Here is a 23,635-nt window from a genome sequence, read left to right as displayed (position 1 = left end):
CTGAAGGCCACGCTGGAGGTGCCTGGGGCCATTCGGAATCAGTTTGGGCCATAGCTGAGTGCTCACACATGACCATGGTGGCTGATATGCCTCAGCTTCAACTGGGGATGAATTTTCCTCAGGAGCTCCAGTGCTTTGCAACATCTCCAAGATGTTCTTGAGAAGGATTTTTGAGAGATAGCGCCTTGGCTTCTGTTATGGAATCTTATAAAATTTTGCCAGAGGAAGTTTAGGCTGGATATTAGGAAAAGATTCTTCCCCCAGAGGGTGCTGGGGCATTACTGGGGTCCCAGCCAGCCCCATGGCTCTCATGTGTGAGCACACAGACGCAGGGATGGCCCCAGTAATATTAAGCCGACGGCAAGGAGTTGAGAAGGGTCCTTGCGTAGAGTTCCACAGAAAGCAGATTATTGCTACAACTTGTGAAGGTTTCCAGAGGCAAATGACCCCGAACACGTGGCAGCTCAGGCTTAAGTACAGTGGTGTGGCCAACACCAGGAGCCAGCTGGGGAAGCAGAACTGGGGTACATTACCATAACTGAACATCCTGGGAGAGGCTCCTTTCCCTCACCATAACCGCTAAGTGTTTGGCACCAGAGACTGTCTTACCAAGAACTCGCTCTGTCTCTTGTACCACTGGTTAATCGGCCACCACACTGGGGCACTGCCCACGCTCCCCAGGGAATGGTCACAGCCCCAAGGCTGCCAGAGCTCCAGGAGTATTTGAACAACAATCCCCAGGGTGGGATTGTTGAGGTGTCCTGTGCAGGGCCAGGAGTTAGACTTGATGATCCTTGTGGTCGGTCCCTTCCTACTCAGGAGATTTTATGAATCTATGATGCTATGAAATAATATATTCAAATGATTTTTATTTTATAAGCCATTTAAAGCAGATAAATCAATTAAAGCTTGGCCAGCCTTTGAACACAAATTCATGATGTCAAATGGACCTGGTGCTACCCAACTGACTTGAGAACTCTAAAGATTTTAGAACACTTAGTCCAGATATGGAATCCCTCACACACTGAGGGCTCTCAGCCTCCAGGAGTTCCCTTGGGCATCCTAACCCACAGGAAGAGTCCTCAACTGCAGACCCACTGCTCCAAGGAGGACTGACCCCACTGACAGCCCTGGCAGGGCTCCACCATAGCCCAGTCAGATCTGACCTGTGGTCAGATATGGCCATGGTCACCCTCCCTGGTGGGCTCTGACCTGCTGCCCACCACAGCCACTCTGAAATGTGATGGGGTCCAGCCTGCACAGAGCAGTCAGTGATCCATCCCTGAAGCCACACCACAGCTCAGGCCAGTTGCAGGTCCCTGCTGGGAGGAGCACCTGCACAGGTGCTGAGGACATGCATCTCCTGACTGCTTGAACACCTAGCAAACTTGCGACTGGATGACTGGAATTTCTGAAGTTAACCCCTTTGAGAGGCACAACTAATGTGGGTCATGTGAGCAGACATTCTTAAGACACCCCACCTATTCAGAAAAGTGTTCAGCATGTAAACACAGACAAAGCATTATGTTGGAAACAGGAGCAAAATATCCCAGCCATCAGCTGTACCACTGGACAGCCACACACATGTGACACAGCAACCAGCACAGCCACACACCAGCCACACACTGACTGGCACAATGTCCTCCTGATGTTGTTCCCCAGGGCTGGGGCAGCTCTGCAGGTGGGGTCTCAGCTGAGCGGGGCAGAGGGGCAGAATCCCCCCTCCCCTGCTGCCCACGCTGGGGCTCAGCCCAGCACAGGGGGGGTTTCTGGGGTCAGTGCCCATGGCTGGGGCAGGTTGAGCCTCTCACCACCAACACCCCCAAGTCCTTCTCCCCAGGGCTGCTTCTGACCCATTCTCTGGGTTTGTGCTTGGAATGCTTGATCTCAAGACTAACAAACCACTCTCCAATAACATTATTGAAGCACACATCAGGCTCTTCAGAACTCCCTACTGCTAGTTCATAGTACCACACATAGTACCATAGTGAATGGTAGATTTTGTCAAACATTCAAAAGTACTGAAAAAACAGGTGCTTTCCCTAAGCCATTGGGGAAACAAAAAAAGTAAATTGATCAGTGTGTTTACCACGCGTTTTACTACTGCTTAACATCTTCCTGGAAAATGGGGGCTTGAAAATGATGAGAAATGTAATTAATATTGTCTAACTGACAGTCTGACAAAGTGTTTTTCACACCAACAGCTCACTGGACAGATACAACTATGCTACAAATTCATTCACAACCAGAATAAAACCACACACAACCACAAGCTTCATAAATTATGAGCTTGGAATAAAGATGACTCCTGGCAACCAGGAAAGGTTCTGGCTTGCTTCCTTACATTTTGTTGTTTTTTTGTTAAATCTTTTACCTACTGATAAATTTTAAAGGAGATGATTTCAGAAACTAGGCTGATAGATAGTGGCTGCTGCACAACAAACATCGAAGGGGGAACATATACAGAGGTCATAAATACATAAAAGAAAAGGGAAATCAAAGAAAGAGTGAGGGAAAAATCAGCTTCAATAGCAGCTTATAATAACTGCAGATTTAAATTGAATTAAAACATTTCCACATCTACCCGCAAATGATTAAGTGTGGCTGGTTTAATTAGAGCAGCTCAGTGCAGAGAAACCTGAACCGACATGTTCCTCAGCCAATGTGCTGCTGGCGGCAGCGCTGCTTCAGAGCTCACACGGCCATGCCCAGCATTTTCTGCATTGACCTCAGGAAAGCCAGGAAAAGCTCTCCTGCAAATCACTGGGAGTGTAAATGGGGGTGATCTTTCTGCAGCACAACTAGAGACAAACATGCTCCAGGTGACATAATTCACCTCACAAGTGAAATGACAGCACAGGCAGAACAAGAACAGCAGCTACAGGTAACCTCAGGGTAGGTGACTCCCATGGGAGCGAAGTAGCAAGGGTGAGTCCATCCTTCTGCAAACGGCCAGAAGGGAATTCCAAAGAGGACCAACTACTCCAGACAGTGGATATTATTCTTCCTCAGGGGAGGAAATGACCCTTGGAACAAAGAAAAAAGCATCAAGGAACAGGACACCAGGAAAACTGAGGACAGCACAATGGAACACCAAGGAAAGAAAAAGCAGAGTTACCTAGAAGGATGCTGTTAGTGGAGCAATACAGGAGCCCTCAAGTCTGGGTGATGGAGACACAAACCAAAAGATGAGTGATCAAAAAGTGTTCATAAGCAAAGCCTTGGAACAGTGCTGGGGCATGTGCTGAGGGAGGGAGGGGTGAACCAGAGGATAATGGAGAACGGGGCTGAAAGACACAGGAGAGTGAAGGTGATTGCATAGAGGTGAGAAATCAGAGAACAGTGCAAAACCCTGAAGAAGGGACAGTAATCCAGACACTGAGGGGCCAAGGAGGGATGGCTGGAGGCACCAGGGCACTTTTCCAGGGGGGAATCACAGAATCAGGGAACGGTTTGGGCTGGAACAGACCTTAAAACTCATCGCATTCCACCCCCTGCCATGGGCAGGGACACCTCCCACTGTCCCAGGCGGCTCCAAGCCCCAATGTCCAGCCTGGCCTTGGACACTGCCAGGGATCCAGGGGCAGCCCCAGCTGCTCTGAGCACCCTGTGCCAGGGCCTCACCACCCTCCCAGGGAACAATTCCTGCCCAATCTCCCATCCAGCCCTGCCCTCTGGCACTGGGAAGCCATTCCCTGGCTCCTGGCCCTCCATGCCTTGGCCCCAGTCCCTCTGCAGCTCTCCTGGAGCCCCTTTAGGCCCTGCAAGGGGCTCTGAGCTCTGCCTGGAGCCTTCTCTTCCCCAGGCTGAACATCCCCAACTGTCTCATACTGAACAAGGGCGGGAGATGAGAGCAGTGGCAGCTGCCCAGGACGCTGCAGCACCTACAACAGCCTGTGCCCTGGAGACAGAGACCTGTGCGGGGCCAAGCGAAGACTGCCCAAAGTATTCCACGCCGAGAACAGGCGCCGCCGCCATTTCACCCCTGAGGGCTCGGGGGACGGGACTCGGGGCGGGCCAATAGCAGACTCCGCCCCCTCCCCGCAGCCCCGGCCCTCCCGGCCGCCATTTCAGAGCCGCGCTGGGGGCGCGGGCTGGATCGGGCTGGCTCGGGCTGGAGCGGGGGAACGGCGCTGCCGGGGTTAACGGTGCTGCTTTCTGGGGCCTCGCAGCGCTCACAGCGGCCGGAGCCTAGAGCCCCAGGGACTGCGGAGCTGACACTGCCTGCTGCGAGCGTGTCCGGGGGCGGCCGCTCACGGCTGTGAATCGGGAGAGTGCACTCGAGGTGGGGCGGCTCCTGGAGCTTCCCTGCTGCTTTCTGTGTGGCGTCTGCGCCGTTAGGAAGCTCTCCATCCATCCATCCATCCATCCATCCATCCATCCATCCATCCATCCATCCATCCATCCATCCATCCAACCATCCATCCAACCATCCATCCAACCATCCAACCTCCGGAGTGCCCAGCTGAGGGCACTTGGCTCGTTCAGCCAGAGCAGAGGAGACTGAGGGGAGGCTCCTGGGGGCTGCAGCTCCTCCCGAGGGGAGGCGGAGGGGCAGGGGCTGAGCTCTGCTCTGCGACAGGGACAGGAGCCCAGGGAACGGCTGGAGCTGGGTCAGGGCTGGCCATGGAGCTCAGGGAAAGGTTCTTCCCCCCGAGGCTGCTGGGCACTGCCCAGGCTCCCCAGGGAATGGGCCCGGCCCCGAGGCTGCCAGAGCTGCAGGAGCGTTTGGACAGCGCTCTCAGGGATGCCCAGGCTGGGGTTGTTGGGGTGTCTGTGCAGGGCCAGGGTTGGGATCGTTGATCCTTGTGGGTCCCTTCCAGTCCAGTACGTTGTGATTTTATGATTCCATATTTGTTCACAGCCAGGTACAACCATTTATCCTTGTGCAGCTGCTTCCATCTGTTGATTCCCGCTGCACGTTTTCCTCCCCTGTCAGAACCACGTTCACCAGTGGCTTCCTGGATCGCCCTGTTTGCACTGAGCTTTTTCCATGTTTCAGGATACCGCAAGAAATGGCATGACTAAACACACCTGTGGCATTCATGTTGCATCATCTTGAGACGATTTCAGACATGCCACCTGACTTTATGTTACTAAAATTCCACATTATCATGAAACCTTCCAGCCTATGTGTTCATATTGAACTGAAACACTGTAACAGACCATTAATATATTTAGGGAAAAGAGATCATTCCTTTAAAAACTGACACGCTATTTCAAAGGACAGCATCTTTTAATTGCCGGAACACCTTAAGTAAGTGTTTATGGTGATAGATGAAATTCTGAGATTGCAAATATGCTGTCAGAAGATAAAGGCATCAATGCTCTGTGCAGTGTTGTGCTCATGGCCTCAATTTTTGAAGATTTGAGACCTATCTTATTTCCAAGAATTGGATTGTTAATTAAAACCTGGATGATACAAGGAAAGCATGGAATTTGCAGTAAAAGAAAGCTGCCACTGATGTGAATGACAATATTGTGATTTTGGGGCTGGCAAGATGAGCAAATAACAGATGCACAAACGTCTTTAATGTTTTATGAGGCCTTGAAGGATATTTCCAAACCTGTCAGGCTTGGAATTTTCATGTGAGGATTCCCCATCTGGCACTGAGAGCTATTGTAGAGAGGAAAAGAAAATGGCAGTGTTTTTAACATCCTCAGTGGGCTCTTCATGCAGCTGAACATTAGGATCTCTGTCACATTGTGCTCATTGGATATGGCAGTGGCTGGGCTGTCCCTGGCTGTCACATGTGGAAGATCAGGACGTGGCCCAATGTAATAGGGACACTTGAAGGGGTCTCTGGAACAGGTTTCTGGGCAGTTAAACCAGAAAACATCAGTGCAACCACATTGGGAATTTACTAGACAAGGTCTTGCTAGAGGCCACATCAGGACAGGCAGAGAAAAGATATTTGTATTTTTGTTGTGTAATTTGCTACGTATTCCAGTGGACAGAGTATTTCCACACGTGTGCACGGAAATGCCAAAGAACACAAACTCCTGTCTTGCTGCTATACCGCAATTCCCATCCTTCAGGTGAGATCTCACTCTTCTAGACTAGAGAAAGGAGCTAGAGAAGGAGAAATTTGATTTTCAGGTATGTTACTCAACTAAGTCAAACTCAAATCATGAGCTGTCTGTGAATGAAAAGGAACATCACGTATTGTAACGCAGAAGTATTCTGATTTTTTCCCCCTAAGTTGAGTACCTTAACACAGGATTTACAGACCTCAAAGCATGCTGCTTTGTACCAGGGTATTATTGCAGAGTACTGTTGGCAATGAGAAAGATTCGGTTTTTTCTGCAGAATAGTGGAATTTTACTCTCACAGATGACTCCTGTGCAGTGGAAATAGGTGCAGATACAAAGGGATGCCCTTGGCTACAAAAAGTGGCAACGAAAGAGGGAAAACTCTTAGGCAGCTGGTCCCTTCAGGGCGCTGTAGAATTCCTCAGAGCACAGGGAAGTGCTGGCCACCAGTTTCTTTGACAGAGCATCATTTGCATCTCATTTACCCAGGAAGCATTTACTCTCTTAACCGGCATTCCCATGGGTTGTGCCCGGGGAGTTTCCCTGTGCCCGGGCTCCGGCTGGCACCGGCCCTCGGGCGAGGGGAGGCTCGGCTGCCGGGAGCGCTGCCCGCAGCCGGCGGGCCCAGGGCTGCCGTGCTCCATCTTCCACCCGAGCCTGGATCCCTGGCCAGGACACCACTCGCGTTTCTCCTTCTCCAAGAGCCCGGCAGGCCACAGGAGCCACGTTCTTCTCCGGACTCCTTTCCACAAGAGCAGCCGGACCCGCGGCCGGGGTGCTGCGGCCCTTCCCGAAGCCCCGAGCCGTCGTGGGGAGATTGCTCTGGTTACGCTGCCGGGCCCCTCCAGCCGCGGGCGCTGCCGCCTCCGCGGAGTTGCCCCGGCCCCGGCCCCGGCCCCCTCCCCGCTGCGCGCGGTAGGCTCCGCCCCCGGCCGGCACTTGACGGACGGGCGGAGAAGCCAATGGCGCGCGGGGCACGTGCGCGCGGCAGCCAATGGGTGTCGGCGGGCGGCGCGGGGGCGGGGTCGCGGCGCTGGAGCGGCTCGTTGTGCGCTGCGGACCGATCGCCTCCCGCTGCCCGGGCCCGGCCGCCGCCGCCGCAGGTGAGGCCGCGCCGGGGCCGTGGGGCCGCGCCCGAACAGCTCCGGCGGCGCCCCCGGGGCCGGCGCGGGAGGGAGCGGGCGACGGGGCCCGGGGCGGCCGGGCCGAGGCCTGGGCCTGGCGGGGCAGCCCGGGCCTGTGGGGGGAGGGGCCGCGGGACAGTGCGGGCCCGGGGCGGCGGGCGGACGGCGGGGTCGCGGCCTGCGGGGCCCACGGGGGCCGGATGGGGCACGGGCGGGGAGCGGGACCCGAGACCACCGCGCTTGCGGCGGGAAGGCCGCGGGTCGCGGTGCCGCGATGCGCTGCGGGTCCGCGCCGCGTCTCAGGGCCTTTCTCCGTCCGGTTAATGGCCTCATCTTTCATGTTTATTTTTCCCGTGTCTTTGCGGACATAGCTTTTAAATCTCCCACGTTGGTAGGACTGGCACGTCCTCGTTGAGTGGCGGTACCCGAGGGTCCGTGCCAGCGCGGTCGGTGCCGGTTGGTAGCGGTGCTGGCAGCGGGTCCGGTGACGGTGTGGTGAGTGCTTGGCGCCGCAGGAATCATGGCTAAAGCAGCAGCCACTGTTGTTTGTGCTCGTGGGAGCAATTCAAAGCAGAGCGTTAGCTCTGTTTTGGGGGTTGGAAGAGACAGGGCAGTCCTAGGGGCCCTTTCACGGCAGTACGCGTGAGAGCTGAGGTGGGACAGCCGTGGGGAGGTGAACGCTCCTGCCGGGTTCTGCACTGCTGGGAGTGCAGGAGCGTTTGCTGGGCGCAGAGCTGTATCCGAGACTTACTAGGAAGGGAAGCGCGGTTTGTTGCATGAGGGCTTGTACTGGGATCCTGGGATCCTTGCATCTGTAGAAGACAAAAGAGGAAAGAGTTGGGAAGGGTAGAGATTAATTTATTAATTTTATTAATGCCTGTTGTTGTTACATTTGATCATTTTTTGAGGTCTTTGTATTTTTGTTAATTTTACTCCGATTGTGGGTGTTGACTGCTCATATTGCTTGGCTCTCACTGCTTTACAAGCTGTTGTTTCCCTGTACTCATGTTTTAACCACTTTTTTTTCTAGAGCTGTGTGAACAGTTCTGTGACTTGTGTGTTCCCCTTTACAACTAGGGCGATGCACATGTTTCATAGTCTTTATTGAACTGGTAGAGTTGATGGGATTTCTCAAAGTCCTGTTGACTCTTGGGTTATGTCTGTGTTTGTGATGGATAATAAAATCAAGAGTCCTGAGCCTGTAAGTCTGTGCAGCATGAGATGTTACTGCGAGTGTCCTGGTTTTTGTTCTGAAGCAGAGTAACTGTGTGTGTATAATGATCCCAGTGCTCCTGTGGTTTCCATGATTCAAGGCGTTCAGCGGTCTGGAGTTAAAGATGTGATTGCAGTAGGCTCTCCCCAGGCCTTACTGGAATATGAACAGGAGCATCTTAAGCTGGTGTGGTTGTTAAATGTATTGTACAGTGAGTATACAGGCCTGCTGTGGGTGGTTCTGCGGGACCAGATGAACTCCTTAGGGGAGTTGTCTTGTGCAGTACCAGGTTTGTGAAAACAGCAGCAGCAGTAAACACAGTCTGAATGGAAATGTGAATGTTGTGTGTAGCAGCTTACTTATCTGTGTTTGTTGAACAGTGTCTGGTGCTGACGTGAACTTAATGTGAAATGTGCTCTATGCTCTGAATTCAAGCACTATTTTCCTTCTGTTTCTTGCATGTTCTATCACTTTTTTTTTCCTGGAAAAAGCCCTCCTTGTCTTGACCTGAGACATGGCATTTCACTTTCAGAATCCATCTCTTTTAGCTGTTGTACCAGCCTGCTTTCTTTTCCTGAAGCTTCGGTCTATGTCTTGTTTCTTGCTTCTTTGTTGTGAGCTCTCTGAATTGATTCCCAAAGTTACTGGCTGTCACTCTGACCACATGTGGATAAGCTGCCTGTGAAGTTGGTAGACTTTAGTCACAGAAAGATCAAACTTGCTATGTTTGCAGACTTCAAGACCACTTCTGGTCCTGAGCTATTTTTACTGGCAAAACTGTTGGAATCTTAGGTGCAGTCAAGATGAGGAGAACAAGGGTAGTGTTCTGGTTTCAGTCTTGCAAAGGGGAAAAGAATCAAAGAGAGGAGATCTGTTACCTCTGGAAAACCCAAAGGGTTGGCAGGTAGAAAGGGTTTGCTTGGCTGCCAAATTTACAAGTAGAATTACATACCAGTATGGAAGGAACATGTATGTACAGCATCTGTGACAACATCCAGAGTTTCAGGGTGAAAGAATGTTCCTGTCTAAAGACAAACTTTTTTTAGTGACCTTCAATAGCATGTGTCAGCCCTGAGTTAGTTTCATCTGGGGGGGGGGGGGCGAGAGTTAAAATGCCAATTGAATCAAACTGAATATTCAATTTAAAGTTTTCCTGTTTGCCGATTTAAAATATCGTGGCTGCAGGGCAGAGGAATTCAGATGAGCCAGAGAACATTGACCTGATTGATTGCTGTGGGACAGTAGAAGGAGAACTAGGGTAACTAGTTTGGGGAAAGAATCTGTGACACTGCACTTTCTGCCTTTAAATTTCCATGTGTATCCAATCATCATGTTCACAGTTCAGGAAGATGGCTTTTCCAGGAGAACTTAGGATTCATACTCATGAAACAGAGCTGCCACTCAGCATGAACAAGGAAAGGTGAGACCAAGACTCTTGCATTGTGGTCACAGACTTTTTAGAAACAGCATTGAGCACCTCTCAAACACGGGCACACTCTTTCATACCTGATTTGGTTTTATTAATAAAAAAAAGCATTACCCCCTGCCCTCACAAATGTACAGCGAAATAATCTGTTGGGAGACTTAGACGTGTTGCTTGGATATGAGTTGAGGCTTTGAAGTGTGTGACCTGTACACTCTGGGATGACCTCTGATTCTCAACTTTGTGCTGTTTCCCCTCATACACTGTATAAATGCTGTTCTTGAATTTAAGACGCAGTCTGGATTTTGTAATTTCCCCCTCCCCACAAATAGCTTTTGATGTTTGGTCAAGATTTGACAGAATTCTGAAGGAATTTGAAGGAATAGTGCATGGATGCACAGTGAATCAAATAGCAACAGGGCTTGCACTGCACTGTCCTTGTCCTGTGGTCTGTCTGGATGTTCATATGCAGAGCTCTTGGGAACATTAAAAAGAGTTTGTATAAAGAATAAAAGGTGTTTTATTGGAGATTATGGGGAAAGGCTCTGTGATGTACAGAGGTCTGGATTAAGTAATTGAGAGAGATGTGTTCTGGCTGTGGAGCACTAGGAAACTTTTCTTTTTCTTGGGAGGCAGGTAGGCCTAGAGGAGGGTTTTCTGCTGGTGTGGCTAATCAGGTAAAACCTATTCTGTTCCTTACAGTGATTTCAGAGAAGAAAGTATGTTGCTTTTTCTTCCCCCAGTGTCTGTCTGTTCTCTGTTGTGATTAAATTCTTGCTTCTAGATCCTGACATGACAGCTAGCTGCAAAGCAAGTTTTTGCATGACAACACTATGTTGGATAGTTTTTGAAAACTGTTTTCGTGAAGCAGTTTAAATTCGTGGAGGCTCTTCAGGTCCTTCTGCGTGCATGGCATTGGTTTTGGCATGAGTTCCAGCCTGGACATCTTAGCATCTCTGCACATGCCTTCTGGATTGGTTTGGCACTTGCCTGAATGTAGTAGTGTCCTTTTTGTTCTGTTTCAGGTGTGGTCTCCAGGAAACGGCTCGGCAGCTTCAGGATTGAGAGCCGGAGCAGTGTCTTAAGACAAAATTGTTGCCTCTTAGTCAGCCATGACTCTGGGGGGGAGGCATGTCAACAAATGTCTGTGTGCTAGAGAGACAGGAGAAGGGCTCTAATAGCCTTGAGGTTCTACTTGAAGCACCCCATTGAGATTCATAAATACACAGGCAGAGCTCAAGAATAAACCTGTGAGACTGAAGTGCGAGCTGATGAAACAGCTCATGGGCAGAACTCTGGAGCATCATGGGTTTCAGGGTTCCTGTTCATCTACCACTGACAACACCAACAGGGAGATTCACCAGTTCAGGGACTCTGTCAACTGAAACCCTTCCTGTATAGAGTGTCCTGGGTGATGCTGACTTGCATGTCATTGCAAAGAAAGATGGAGGTTTTGGGTGAGTAGCAGGGACAGCAGCCTCAGGTCTGCTGTGGTTTAAGGACCATGCCGTGCTCACTGTGGTTTAAGGACCATGCCATGCTCACTGTGGCCCACTCCCAGTGCTCCAGTCAAGGTGCCACAGAGTTCATTGATCCAGGAAGAATTTCCCATCTTAAGTTCTGCACTAGCTGATCCATCATCCATCCCACCTGAAGAGCTGCCTCCATCTCTGGGGACCCCAGCACAAGAAAGACATGGACCTGTTGGTGTGAGACAGAGGAGGCCACAGAGCTGCTCCCAGTGCTGGAGCCCCTCTGCTCTGGAGCCAGGCTGGGAGAGCTGGGGGTGCTCACCTGGAGAGGAGAAGGCTCCAGGGAGAGCTCCGAGCCCCTTGCAGGGCCTAAAGGGGCTCCAGGAGAGCTGCAGAGGGACTGGGGACAAGGCATGGAGGGCCAGGAGCCAGGGAATGGCTTCCCAGTGCCAGAGGGCAGGGCTGGATGGGATCTTGGGCAGGAATTGTTCCCTGGGAGGGTGGTGAGGCCCTGGCACAGGGTGCCCAGAGCAGCTGGGGCTGCCCCTGGATCCCTGGCAGTGTCCAAGGCCAGGCTGGACATTGGGGCTGGGAGCAGCCTGATGTAGTGGAGTCCCTGCCCATGGCAGGGGGTGGAACGAGTTGGTCTCTAAGGTTCCTTCCAACCCAACCATTCTGAGATTCTGTGAGCATCTGTTTAGGTGTCTACATTCAAGTCTGTGACCCCCATAGTGGTCTGATGCCTTTTTAGTCCTGTGAATAAGGTGAAGGTAGACAAAGCCCCTTGTCTGATGTTGAAGACGGACAGTTCTTCTTGCCGGTGTTCTCGTTTCACATGATCTCCACAGATCCATACAGGTCTTCTTCTTAGCAAACATCTTGAAGTGAAATAATTAGTAGAAGTGATTCATGGAATTCTGGATAGAGATACAGAGTGTCATTGGGAAAAAACTTTTACTGGTCTGTTGCCAGAGCCAATAAACCTCTGGGCTCTGGTGTGCTTTTGTGAGAAGGTGATTGTCATGGTCAGTGCAACATTTCTGAAAATAATGCCCACGAGAGCTTTTCATTCCAGTCCTGGGAGTGCTGGCCTGGCTGAGGGTGCCTGAGCAATTGTTGGCACAGGTGGTGAAGTGTTGGACTGTGTGGATTCGAGCACCTCCAGAATTAATGGAAGATTTGGGCACAGCACATATGGTTCCCATTGTTGCTCTGTGCACCCTTCGTGTTGTAAGTTTTAGGGCATCTTACCCAAGGAAGAATGTGGCTGCTGCCTTTTTGAACAAGCTTCTGCAGCATTTGGTTATTTTAAAAAAAATTGTCATTTCAGGAACTGCAATGCAGTGGAACCTAGTCCTAAAGTTTCAGGTTTTTGGGACATAGAATTGAAGGCCTGTTTTGGAAAGTTTGCAAACTACTGGTCTCTTTTCAGCCAGTCTTCCCAGATGGAGCCATTGGGCCTTCTTGCTGTCATTGACCTGTCCACTGGGAATATAAATGCATTTGATCTCCTGATTTATGTCATTGTGGATTGTCAGTTAATGAAGTTCTAGATGCAATTTAGTGTCTAGGCCTGGTTCTCAAATCTGGAATATTTACTGGTAGAAATGGATTGTTATCTCTTTGGTAAAGAAAGATCAGGACATTCCCTCAGCGTATTTCAGTGAGAGCAGAATAAAAACTTGTTTTCTGGTGTAGCATGACTTTTTCATCCATCCTGACTATCTTATAGCACCTTTTCTTTTTGGAACTCTTTTCAGTATGCAGAGGTGACAATTCTTCAGGGGCTCCTTTTAACTTTGCTGGCATGAGAACTGGTCACCTGTTGAGGAATACACCTGATGCAGGTGGGCAGCAGCAGTGTGAGCTGCAGGTTGTTCTGGGAGGGGGTTCTTCAACTCTGACAGACTTGGGGCCATGACCACTTCCCTGGGATGCCTGTTCCCGAACTTTTTCCTAATATCCAACCTAAAACTCTCCTGGCACATTGAGAAGGCTCTGGACTAAACACCAGCATCAGGATGGGCACAGACTGGGAGGGGGCACAGCCCAGGGAGGCTTTGTCCGGGGTCCCTCCCCAGCACCAGCTCGAGCTGTTCTGTGTCACTGCACCACAAAGGAACCGGAGGCTGGGACTGTGCTATGGGAAGCTGGGACCGAGCCGGTGTGAGGAGCTGGTCTGACTGGGGGAGTGTGGGGTGTGCAGGGAGTCCCACGGCGCCTGTGGGGTCACTGAAGGCACCACTGTGAAGGGGCTTTGGTCCCAGCGGTGCCAGTGGGACCCCCAGAGTGGCATCAGACCGGTCAGATAGGGGAGTTTCCTTAACACCCCACCAGCAGAGAAAGTGGTTTCTCAGTGACTTCCAGGCTGGCTGGACAGTGTTAGTCCTGCAGCAGATTGTGTAAGTGCTCAACGAGAGATTAGGAAGAAAGAAGCATCTTCTCTCTCAGTGCTCTGTTCCTTTAGCTCCTCACTGTGCGTTTATTGCTCCTGCATGCTTTCTTCCTGGTATCCCATGGAAACGTTTGCCAGCCCTGTGTGCAGGGACTCCTATGTTGTTTTCTAAACGCCTGAAGAAAAGCAGGTGGAAGCTTCCTTCTCACCTTCTAATGGCTCTGAATCAGCACTGCCCCAGGCACTGCTTGAGTATCCTGGGAGGTGTAGACTCTCACTATTTTGGACAGGTTAAAGGATGTGGGACAGTGATGGAAAGTCAGTAGCCACTTGCCGAACTCTTGTCAATTCTGCTTTATGCCAAATATAAGTAATGGTAATGGTAACTTGCCATCATGGTGTGCTGGGCATGTTTCTCTGCTTGGTATCTGACTGTGGTGCCTCCTTTTCAGGCAGCAGATGCACCTTGAAGAATTAAAAAAACCCCAAAACCCCCATCTCTTAAGTGTCTGTTCTTGAATTCACTACAATATATAGCAATTTCCTAATCTCAGCAGCAGGAAGGATTTTTATCATAAATAAATGGCAATAAAGGGCAAATTTGGTTAAAGTGAAGGAAATTTTAACTTTTTCCTCTTAAAGGAGGAAACATTTCAATGTTTCTTCTTTGCTTACTAAATATTCTAGTTGTGCCATACAACTTGCAGGCTCATCAACTTATTGGTGTGTTCTGTTGTAGGGCTTGAATTTTGTAGAGGGCAAAGGCAAGCAAAGTTGCCTTCTATTAAAATAATTCTGAAAATATGAGTTATGTGGTTTTATAACTTAGATACGGTGACCAGAGGCGGTTCAGCTGTTTAAGTGTTGTTTACCAGAGCAGGAAACTTCTCTGAGATTGTGCTCGGCCAGTTCTGACAGAGCCAGGAGGAAATATTTATTTAATGACAGAATTTGCAGTATAACTGAGATGACCTGGCAGCTTAAAAATTGTCTGCTGAGGGGAGTCTCTTCCCCCGCTTCCAGCTTTGCAGCGCCTCCCTGCTCTCCTATCCTGTGGCATTAACTGGTGCTTACCTTGCTGCAAGGAAAGCAGATTAAAACTGCTGACACAACAAAAAGGGCTTCCCTCCTGTGTAGTTTTCCATTGCTTTCCCGGTACAGGTTGGTTATTCCCATGGGCAGAGGGTGCTGGGATGGGCTCGTGTTGACACGTGAAACACAGAAATGGGGGTAGAACCTGATCTGTGGGTGAAGGGGAGCAGGAGCTGCCAGCTCTTAATGCGTCAGCACATATTGAAAAGATAAAGATTCAGTTCACATCCACACTGTGTTAAATCTCAAATTAGCATAAGTCTTCTCATGGTTTATTCTGTAATAATGTGCTCAGGTATTGGTTTAAAAATTTGGCCTTCACTGTCAGACAGGAATTAACAGCAGCTGCTGGTGAAGGGCCTGGAAGTCCCTTCATGCAGTGAGCATTTCCGTTCTAGACCAAGGATTTCTGGTTGCTGTTTCTCACTTCTTCCATTATTCAACTTCTGGCTATCAGTAGTGGTGCAGTTCCCGGAAAGGCTTATCCTTTAGCAGATCCAGATCTGTAGATCCTGTTGCAGGAACAGGGTTTAGATATCCTGATTTTGACTATTTCAAAGTGGTTGAAGTGCTTTAAAAACTACGATTCTGGCAAGCCATGAGCAGCTTGAGTCTGGTGTGAGATTCAGTTGTAAGTCAACTAAAAACATCAAGATTCAGTCCCTGATGGTGGACTGAGGCAGAGAGTATCTTCCTGTGATAGGAGTTCTGGATGTTTTCTCAAGGCTTTCTTTAAAAAGCTGCAAAAATAGAAACTCTATCAAATACTCAGTATGGCCCCGAGTCAGTGTGCAGCACAAGCTCACTGGTTTCATACACACAGTTAAGCAGCACCAAAGGCAGCGTTGAACAGTAACAGGCCTTGAGGTGCAGGATGGACAACGTTTACAGGGGAAAACAGTCAGAAAATTAATAGTCCCCAGTTGAAACACTGAACTGGGTCAGATCTGGCTGCTTCTCCTCTCCCTGTGTGAAAGAGTTCTGGGCATAACACTGGAATTCAGGTTGAGGTGGCAGTTTGGTTGTGGCTGGTCAAGTACCTGGACATAGGGGACCTGATTTTTACCTTGGCTGTTGGGAATACTTTGATGTTTACAGGAATGTCTGTCTTGATGCTTTTTATTAATGTAAAAAAATAGAAATCCGGAGGAGCTCTTTAATGGTACATAGTTCTATAATATGTCGTGTTTGTGCTTTTGAAAGAATGAATTGTTCTGGAATTTTCAACAAATAGTGTTTTGTTCTGTGAGTTGAAAAAAATGCATTGCTGAAGCAGTGGCTTGTTCTCAGCTTTTTAAAATAAACATTCAAACTTATTTCAGGTGGAGGAAGTTTGGTTTATGGAAATGTGAAGATCTAAACCTCACTGATGATTTTTCCTCTTTGCAGATATATTGTAAAATGTCCAATGGTTATGAAGATCACATGGCTGAAGATTGCAGGGATGATATTGGTAGGACAAATTTAATTGTGAACTACCTCCCTCAGAACATGACGCAGGATGAATTACGGAGTCTGTTCAGCAGCATCGGCGAAGTGGAATCTGCAAAACTTATTCGGGACAAAGTTGCAGGTATGATTTAGTATTTCAGAAATTGTCACCTTGTGCTAGGCTGCTCAAGCAAATACTTGATTGAATACAACTTAATGTAGAAATATTAAATATTTGTCTGTGTGTGTGTGTGTGTGTGTAATCAAACTATTGGCAAGTTTGCCTGGAACTCCAGTAATGCCAGGATTGGGTATTGGGAGGATGGAATGCTCAAGGCTAAGTTAATGACTGTTGTGTGTATGGCTAAGAATTCCAAGAAGTACAGTTCCCAAATTTGAACATCAATAGACAGGTCTAAAAGTGGTTTGGATTTAGTCCCCAGCTGATTTATTCTTCCTACAGTCTGAGTGTTTTTGACTCTACCAGAGCTCTGAATATACAAACAAACCTTTTGTTCTGATTTTGATCTGTAAAGTGAAGGTGTGCCGTGGCTGTAGGTCTTATCACTGTTGCGGAATTTAACTTGTAAGTTCCTTAAATAGGACTGGTAGTGGTAGCTTTAAAATATGAGAGGAATGAATTGTTCTGACTTGTGAAACTTTAAGTTGCCTTGGAGCAACACAAATGCTGACAGAGCAACTGCTTCCATGAGCCATATCTGTTCAGTTGCAGGAGCTTTTAGCTGCTCTCTGAAGAGGTTTTAATCCTTGCACTGTTAAAATACTTCATTTAAAAGTTTGGGTTATTCTTGTTCAGAAGTTGCACAATCTTGGATTTAGTGAGAGCACTTGGTTGTTTCTGGAGGGAAAAAGAAAAGGTGCTGTTAACTAGCTGTGCACTGATGTTTGTTCCCAGCCTGCAGCTCAGTGCTTGTGGAATTCTCTGCTGCACATGCTCAGTGTTGTATTTCAGAATCCAGCAATACTGATCGTTATCTAATCCATAACAGAACTGGCCTGAGACTGCTCCCCAGTCTATAAAAGCTGCATGGGAGCTGATGGAATGCATGAGAGCTCTTTGTGCGTCATCTTTAGTGCTTTATTTGCTTGAGAATACCCATGAGAACTAAATAATTAAAAACTTCAGAATTTCCTTTCTGAGTAGCCTCTCTGATTTCCATGTCTCTGGCTTTCCTGATACCTTACAGATGAAATATCACATGAGGTCTGTCTGTCTAAATCTGTGTTTAAGGGATGTATATGTTCAGTCATGATAAAATAGTTACATAAGTAGTGATTTCTTTGAATGTTTTGGAAGGTGAGTGTTCGGCCCAGATGTTGTCATATGCTTTGAGGCTCTTACTCTGAAGGCTGGTTTTGCAAGGAATAAGACCCGTTGCTTAATGATAGCAAGTCATAGCTGACCCATACCTTAGACTGTAGAATAAGCACAGAATCACGTGTGTGGGAGGGAAGGATATTTTCAGTGGGGAGCAAGAGACTCATTAGTGCCTGAAGTTGAGAGTCTGCTTCACACTGTTTCCTGTAGCATCAAACACTCTGGTAAAGTCTGGTTAACTTTAACTTAAAACTTGACAGTGCTGGGTAGTTTAAAGTCCAAAACATACATTTGTGTGCTCAAGGTTGTTCTTAACCTCAAAAATCAAAAGTAAAATTGCTGTTACTGTTGCAGAGAGTCCTTGAGTGCCTGTGGACAGAACACTGGCTTTTCTCTAAAGTGGTTGCAGGTGCTGGATCCTGTGCGGCTGCTGTGGTCAGGCCACTGAATTTTGTTGCTACCTAATTTTTCATTTGCTTGTAACACTATTAGGAGCAGTTACCAATCATCTCCATGCTTACTGATAGTTCTGGGCTATCAGTGCCAAAGAATTGGCTCTTTCTAAGCGTTTTCTCTTCCTCTTGCTTTTGTTTCTGCCCCTTGATGTTCACATTATATGTCTCTATTGTCAAGCTCTGTTAAACAGATGGATGGGTGGCAGTCCCTGAACAGAGCCACAATCCTGTGGCAGAGTTCTGCTTTTCTTGTGCCTCCACTTGGATTTCTCTGACTCCGTGGCAGACAGCAGGAAACTGGAGCTGCAGAAAAACCTGTTCAGCTCCCTGACATAGGGTCATAATATTGGCATGTGAGATAGAGTGGGTTGAGTGGCCTAGGCAGGAGGGAGGGAAACTTCGCTTTTGTTGGAATTACTTTTTGGATCAGTTTAGTTCTTTGCAATGAAGTCATAGCTTTTGATGCCCCCATGAAGTTCTAATAAGCAGAGTATTTTGTCTTTGAAGTTTCCTTTATTGTTTGTATTTGCAGAGTTAAAATCAACATTTAATTGATAATGCTTGCTTTTTGTAACACATTGAATGATACATGCAGGTCTTCTCAATTTATTGTCTGTTAATAAAATGTGTGGCAGAAAATACTTCTGCCTGGAATGCAGTTTTTCATGACTTATTGAACTGGCATAAGCTGTCTGGAGACTGATTACTGGGATTCCAGAATTGATTTGAAAACCAAAGTTTGGGGTTGTTTGAGCAAAGTATTTAATTATGATCATTATGTATGTTGTTGGGTTTTGCTTCAAATGCAGCAGAGTATTGAACAATCTGTGTTCCATGTGTTAGATTGTGGTTATGAAATGTAGAGAAACTCTTTAAAGCCCCCAGAGTGCTTATCCTTTATCTCACTACTTATGAGTGTTACAGGAAGGTGAAAGTAACAGCAAACTACAGTTATAGTTCACATTGCTTACCAGGAGCTTTTGGTTTTGTGTACATATGGGTTATAACCACTGGTAAAGGTGTGACTGTGTGTCTGGTTTGTTGTTTGAGATGTGACAACTTCTTTTTCTGTTTTTTTTTTTTTTTTTCCCAGTTACTATACAGAGAAGCTTGTGCATTAGATGAGCATTAGAAGGGTGCAGGGCTCCTCCTGATCATACTGGAGGAATAGAGTGCTGGACTCTGCATTCCCCAGTTGGTGTATTGCATTCCTCAGCACTTCCAGACTTTGCTTGAGTTGTGATGAGTGAATCAGTAGTGGGGCTCAGCAAAATACTGGATTGTTGCTGTGCTGCTCACTGTACTTGTGTTTATGGTGAGGATGTCTTGGACATCCCGGATTTTCATAAGAGAATTACAGAATTCATTGGACACTCTTCTTTCTGTCAGATCTTAATTGAACACCAGCCATACCTTAGGGCTCTGAACCCTAAGGAAATGTTAGAAGGCTGATTCCCACTTCCCAGTATAGTATGGCACAGTGTCCAGCCTGCGATGTAACTTTTCACTGGTGCATCTCCTGGGCTGTCATGATGATTGCTGAGGTCTGTGAGTAGCCATTGACCTGATTCCATCAATGAAATCCTCTCTTCCTGTGGCTCTGGCTCATGAGGCTGAGAACAAGAAGTCTGGGGTCGATCCAGTTGGCCTGCACTGACCAGACAGTAGCCCTGCAGGGTTGACACAGTGGGGCCAGACTTGTGCTCTGCACTGATTCCCTCTCCAGGGATATGATGTTAAATGTCCTCTTCCTTGGAGCAACCGCCTCGTGCCAGAGATGATCCAACAGAAGAAATATGTCTCGTGCTGTATTTTGCATGGGGGGTGTTTGACTTTGCTGCAACATCCAGGTTCTGGCGTCTGGGTTTCCAGCCAGTGTGATGGGCTGAACTCCTAACACGTGAATTTTTAAAAAACATTTCTCCTTCCATACCTATTAATGCAGGAATGCAGGCCTCTGGGCCCCTCTGGGTTTGCTCAGTTTCTTGCAGCATAGATTCTGATGGCTCATTGTGTCAGGATGTCTGACTGTGCACAGCACAGATGCTTCTGCTCAATAGCTCTAAGTTTTCCGAGACAGCCTGGTCATCTTTAGCCTGCTGTCCATGCAGCTGTACACAGGGTGTTAGTCCTTCTGGACCAAATGCTGAAGCTGAAAGTTAGTCTGTCATGACTGTTTTAGTTTCTCTGTCTTCCCCTTACTCTGCTGAAGTATTGGTACTTTCAAATCTGGCTGTCCTAAAGCTCTGAAAAGGTTGAGTTAAACTGCTTTTTGTGGAATTATTCAAAAATAAAAAGCTGCCAAACTCACATGCAATGGCAGCACATGGTAGTATTAAAAATACTATTCCTGCTTATTGGAATAATTGTGTGAGCTGTAGGGTGCTCCCCACCCAGCTGTGTTACCATATGTAACTGTCCTCGGAGTACAAGGGAAAAGAATTCAGCAAAACTACCACAAAGCTGTGTTGGGGGAGTTTAAGCTGGATATTAGGAAGAGGTTCTTCCCCCCGAGGCTGCTGGGCACTGCCCAGGCTCCCCAGGGAATGGGCCCGGCCCCGAGGCTGCCAGAGCTGCAGGAGCGTTTGGACAGCGCTCTCAGGGATGCCCAGGCTGGGGTTGTTGGGGTGTCTGTGCAGGGCCAGGGGCTGCACTGATGATCCCTGAGGGTCCCTCCAGCTCAGGATATTCCAGGATTCTCTGACTTAGGTTAACTGTATTCCTATACCCTTGCTAGAACTCAGTTACTACCTCCGAGGCAGTTTATGTGGTCACCTTTATGACAAAGGTAATTAAGTGGAGCTGGCAAAGCTGGTGTTCACATTTTCAGCGTTTGGGCAATTTGTCTGCAACCATTTGCACTTCTCGTTAAGTTAACCATTGTCACAAGACATTCTTGAATGCACATTTAAAGAAATCACATACCACCAAATGTGATTAAAGAGCTAGAAAAAAAAAAATCCAGATGTAACAATGCATTTCAATTCCACAGTTAACAGCAAAACTACATAAACAATTTCATGCAAAAGGAAACTATTTCAGCCAAAGAGAATACTTAAGTATTTTCCACAAACAAGAACACTTCAGAATTCTGTTTCTAGACTGAGTTCACTGCACTGGTGAAATGAGTGGTTGCCCTGTCACGTGAACTTGAGCTACTCACCACCCTGCAGCACCTGACAGCTGGGCAGTAAAATCCTCCTCTCCTTTCTGCTTGGAAAGCTCACATGGACAAGGACATTCATTTCTTTTTTTGCTGCATAATTTCTGAGAGTGTCTTCCAGAGAAGACACCATGAAAAGAAAAAGGCATAGAAAGGGTAAAGTTTTATATCCATTCCTGAGGAATTACAACTATATGAAAGTGACTTCTTTTGGTCCTGTAAGCTACATGCCCCAGGCATACCTGCAGAGAGTGAGCCACCACGACAGCAATGTTTGAGATGGACCCCAGATTCCTGCATACAACCTTAACAAGTCACCCCAAAATATCATTTCTGCTCCACACTTTCCAGCAGCAGTGGAGAGATCCCTTTGCCCCAACAGCTGCTGATCACAGAGTTTGACCTCAGCAAGCTCCACCAGAACTCACACTGACACAAGCAAATGCAGAGGGTGCAGAGGAAGCCCACATCTCCCTCCCAGCCTCTGCACAGAGGGGGTCACGTTTGGGGAGCTGACATTTACAGACAGAGCCTTTGGAACAGTGTGAAGGATCATATCCTACACTTCCTAGAGTAGAAAGTCATGAGCACCAGAGGGAAAACATTCCCTGCTCAGGCAGTACAGGTGGTGTGAGGGAAGGAACAGAAAACTTCAGGAAGTTGGATGCCTCCTTTACAAAATCCATCACTGTCAGAAGGAACCCTCACAGAGCGAGGTGTGCACAGCAACCTGTCACCAGGGACTCAGAGCAGGGATACAGTGTCAGGAGCAATAAATAGATCCCACAGAAGTCTGTGACCATAAACACATGGGGAAAAAGGTTCATAGGATCCTAGAATAGAATATTCTGAGTTGAACTGATGATCCTTTTGGGGCCCTTCCAACCCCTGGCCCTGCACAGACACCCCAACAACCCCAGCCTGGGCATCCCTGAGAGCGCTGTCCAAACGCTCCTGCAGCTCTGGCAGCCTCGGGGCCGGGCCCATTCCCTGGGGAGCCCGGGCAGTGCCCAGCAGCCTCGGGGGGAAGAACCTTTCCCTGAGCTCCATGGCCAGCCCTGACCCAGCTCCAGCCGTTCCCTGGGCTCCTGTCCCTGTCGCAGAGCAGAGCTCAGCCCCTGCCCCTCCGCCTCCCCTCGGGAGGAGCTGCAGCCCCCAGGAGCCTCCCCTCAGTCTCCTCTGCTCTGGCTGAACGAGCCAAGTGCCCTCAGCTGCTCCTCAGACCCTTCCCCATCTTTCTGGCCCTAAAGGTTGCCTGGATTCTTTCAGAGGGATCAGAGCACAGCCAGGAGCAGCAGCTGCAGCAGAAGTTCTTGGGCTCTGCTTCTCAATATTTGGGGCATGTCTGGGGTTGTCAGTGGATTTCTGGTACCCTCTGATGACCCAGAGTGCTGGCTGCTGTTAGGACGGGATAGCTGCACGACACCTGGGCCTGGAGCAGGTTGCTCTGAGCTTTGTCAGGTGTACTTGATCAAAGGATGTTAGGGTTTTTGTTCTGGTTGACCCCTGCTTGGGGAGAGTCAAGCACTTGTTTAGCTGTTGCTTAGGCCAGGCCTATGTACCAGTCTGGCCTAGAGCACGGCTCCCAGAGCCCTGTGAGCAGGCAGAGCAGGGCAGGGACTGGGCACTCTGCTGTGTTCAGCCCATGTGCACTCAGGGCTGCTGTGGTCTCCAGCTGTTGTGGCAGCACCTATTCCTGGAACAGCAGAGGCCTTGGCCAAAGAAAAGCTGCCTTGACTGAAAAGGATGGTGGAGCTGTGCAGGGAGTGCCTGGGGCCTCTCGCTCAGGCTGGGCGGATGTCTTCCTAGTGCTGCAAGTGAGGAGGACCTTTGTCACCGGGTGAGGAGCCTGTGGGTGAATTGAAAACCAATCCTCGAGGTTGGGAATCATCAGCACAAGGTGCAGCTGGAGGGGAGTCACTAGTGAAGGACCCAAAGGTTTGACATCAGGGCCAAATCTGTTAGAAAGGTGAACTGGCCAGTGGTTCCGACTGCACCCTCGGTGTGTGCACAGTTGTACCGGTTTGGCCAAATTTAGAAATACATCCTCTGAGAGAAGGCACAACCACCCCTCCCCCACCAGGTTTGGGAAAAATAAATTTTCCTCAAAGGAAAGTGAGAGAGGTAAAAACTATTTATTTAACAAACACACGAGAAACAGAAAATAATGTTAAATAATAAAAATCTCTCACTGTGGAGAAAAAACCTGGGAAAGTGTTCGAGTCCTCCCTTTGGTCCCCTCGGAGCTGGGGCTTGGCCCAGGGCCAGGCCCTCTGTGCTCAGTGGAAAGTCCTCCCGATGTGCTCTGATATTGAAGCAGTCCAGCAGAAAAGGGAGAAACTCTGAAATTCCAGGGAAGAAAAAAAAAAACCTCTCAGTCTCACTCCAGAGAAATAGAAGCTGAACCACTGGCCAAAAAACTGACTCGGGGAGCAGCCAGCCGGGTGCTTCCTCCCTCCCCTGCCGCAGCTGGGAAAAAAACGTTGCTATCTCAG

At 48.6% G+C, this 23,635-nt stretch overlaps 1 protein-coding gene across 3 annotated transcripts in view; it reads left to right on the top strand.

Moving 5' to 3' along the window:
- The first annotated feature begins 7,036 nt into the window (after positions 1 to 7,036).
- Positions 7,037 to 23,635, top strand: part of ELAVL1 (ELAV like RNA binding protein 1) — a 39,047-nt gene continuing 22,448 nt past the window's right edge. For all 3 annotated transcript variants that reach the window (XM_082297921.1, XM_082297920.1, XM_082297922.1), the window contains exons 1-2: positions 7,037 to 7,136; positions 16,142 to 16,325. In XM_082297921.1, the coding sequence (XP_082154047.1) occupies positions 16,154 to 16,325 (172 nt within the window). In that variant the 5' untranslated portion in view covers positions 7,037 to 7,136; positions 16,142 to 16,153. The remainder of the gene's footprint in view (positions 7,137 to 16,141; positions 16,326 to 23,635) is intronic.

The sequence above is a fragment of the Coloeus monedula genome (genome assembly GCF_965178545.1).
Source record: "Coloeus monedula genome assembly, chromosome: 27".
NCBI classification, from domain to species: domain Eukaryota; kingdom Metazoa; phylum Chordata; class Aves; order Passeriformes; family Corvidae; genus Coloeus; species Coloeus monedula.
This window is presented reverse-complemented; position numbering and strand designations above follow the sequence as displayed.